The 2,500-nt window shown below is 42.0% G+C and overlaps 1 protein-coding gene and 1 long non-coding RNA gene across 2 annotated transcripts in view; one reads left to right on the top strand and one right to left on the bottom strand.

Moving 5' to 3' along the window:
* LOC135094224 (uncharacterized) overlaps window positions 1-2,500 on the bottom strand; it is a 97,189-nt gene that overhangs the window by 63,918 nt on the left and 30,771 nt on the right. The window lies entirely within an intron of this gene.
* Window positions 1-2,500, top strand: part of LOC135088705 (uncharacterized) — a 20,987-nt gene that overhangs the window by 15,834 nt on the left and 2,653 nt on the right. Inside the window, exons 6-7 of the mRNA XM_063983673.1 lie at window positions 1-64; window positions 545-868. The exon at window positions 1-64 is cut by the window's left edge and continues 77 nt beyond it. Of these exons, the coding sequence (XP_063839743.1) occupies window positions 1-64; window positions 545-868 (388 nt within the window). The remainder of the gene's footprint in view (window positions 65-544; window positions 869-2,500) is intronic.

Below are 2,500 nucleotides of genomic sequence, written 5' to 3' on the forward strand. Positions count from 1 at the left end.
CGTTGGTAACGGAGGTCTGGCTGCCATGAAGGAGGGGCTGCCTCAGGTCGTCCTCCCACTCATGGTAGGCACTTGCTTGGCTGAGTCGAAGCTAACACCCACGACGTTGCCAAACTGTTGAGGGAGAGTTTTGTTTTGATGAGACACAAGTGAGCGGTTTGGGAGTGCGTGATGTGGTCAGAAGCAACGGTTTTGTAACCCTCAAGTGTTTCCTCTTGTAAAGAAAATTATTATCGTATAAACGCCAGCGTGGACGAAACGAAATCAAGGAAGGTTAGGAGACCTCTAATTTGAAAGTCTTAAAAAATAATTCATACATGAAGTAAAGTCAGGTGTCTCTGTCGAAATCGTTAATCTATGCAGCGGCTGTAATATTTCTCCTAAATGGCAAATCGGGGCTCGAACACGTGATATTCTACTTAATATAAAAAATTTTACCACAGACACGAGAGGGTTACACTACTGTTTGGTTCTGGCTGCATCTCCGCGGCTCATTCTGAGAATAGTGTTAAAGATGAAGGGTGTTGTCTCCTCGACATATCAGATCGATCTCCTGGAACGCGGCGGAAGGCCCCCACGAGTGTCTCCAGAGGGCCCGCTGTGCGAGGCCAACGCCGAGCTGTCCACCCGTTTTGGCGTGGCGGGCCGTGTAGTGGGCTCCCTTCTTTTCCAACGTGGTGAGCAAGGCCTTCCTCTGGCGACCACACCTTGCCCCAAGTTCCAACTCGGGCTACAGGCCTCCTCAGCTGGGCGCAGCGGCCACGACTGCTCCACGAAGTTCAAGAAGTGTTCCCCGGGACACAAATACTCCCAGGAGGGCCAATGCCAATGCCAGCCGCCAGCAGGAGTCCGGCAGCAGGCCACTCGATAACTTCCTGTCGTAGGCGCCTGGAGCAGGGACGCGCGGCACGAGCATTCAGAGGCATTGTGCTGTGGGGCATTATTACGTTTACGTCCCCTTTACGTTTCTTCAGATAAGGAAGATAATACAAGTTTGTTTCCAAGTGACGCCTCGCGGAAGGGTTTCTTGAGTGAGTTAATGGTAAAAAAAAAATGTACTGGAAAGATTAAACGTGATATGGGGGCAGCTACGAGAAGCCAAACATGAAAACAGTGATTCTACAGCGTTAAATTAACACACACACACACAGCACACACACACAGGTATTCACTAATTGAAGAGTGAGAAGCGCCTCCCTCTTAATTATTCCAGGTAGTTCAAAAATAACATTCCAGTGAACAACAATATTGACTTGCACAAATCTCCAGAAAATGTACACTCATATTCATTTATTATATATTTATTTACTTATTCATTTATTTATTTTACAAGTGTATTTATTCATTTACTACAAGACTATGAAATTACCTGCAATATCTCTCTCTCTCTCTCTCTCTCTCTCTCTCTCTCTCTCTCTCTCTCTCTCTCTCTCTCTCTCTCTCTCTCTCTCTCTCTTTCTCGCTCTCTCTCTCTCTCTCTCTTTTCCACCTAAATAATCACACAGCCAAAATTTTTCTGACAGTTTGTGCCAGAAAATTTTGCGACTTCGACAGCGATGAACAAAATGCTTTACTTTCCGGTGAATTCTTATTACCATCCTGTCACTGGAATAAAATCAACATGATGGAATACGACGGCGAAGATAACGATGTGGCGAACACGTTATTAACTTGTTTTTAAGCGTTCCCTCTCTCTCTCTCTCTCTCTCTCTCTCTCTCTCTCTCTCTCTCTCTCTGGTTCCCCTTAAGATCGACACGTGCATATTTTCTTTTACTGATTTATTTTCTAATGCATATTTACGTGTTTATTTATTTGGGTCGTTAGTTATTGTATTTATGATCCCTTTGTGTTGGGTTAAGAGAAAGAGAGAGAGAGAGAGAGAGAGAGAGAGAGAGAGAGAGAGAGAGAGAGAGAGAGAGAGAGAGAGAGAGAGAGAGAGAGTTCTTTTAATCATCGTCACGGAAAATGAGATAATCGTTCACTCAGAAAACGGAAAAAAAAATAGTAAATAAATAAAGAAGGGTTAAACAATCTGCCATTTTTCTTTTCCCTTGTCAACCAAAATGCACACACACACACACACACACATCACACACACACACACACACGATGATGATGATGATAAACGTGCAACATGACCTGCTACTGACCTTGTATAACAGAAGCAATACACAAACATATATAATTTTGGATAATTTCTCTTTAACATTCATGGAAAAACTGAACGAAAGCCCAAATGAAAGTGTGATTAAAAAAAAAGAAATGATAATAATAATAATAATAATAAACAACCCGATCAAATTTAGGAGATTGACGAGTAAAAAAGGAAAAAAAAAATAGTCAAAACCTCATCCTCTACACACAAACGAGGAAATTAAAGAGAAAATGAAGTGTTTTTTTTAATATAATTGCTTTCTATAACGTATATTTTTCATTCTTATTTTTTTTCCTCCTGCCTGTCCTTGTCGTTGCTAAAATTTATGCAGAAAAAAAAAAGAG

This window comes from Scylla paramamosain, chromosome 3 (genome assembly GCF_035594125.1).
Source record: "Scylla paramamosain isolate STU-SP2022 chromosome 3, ASM3559412v1, whole genome shotgun sequence".
Taxonomy (NCBI): domain Eukaryota; kingdom Metazoa; phylum Arthropoda; class Malacostraca; order Decapoda; family Portunidae; genus Scylla; species Scylla paramamosain.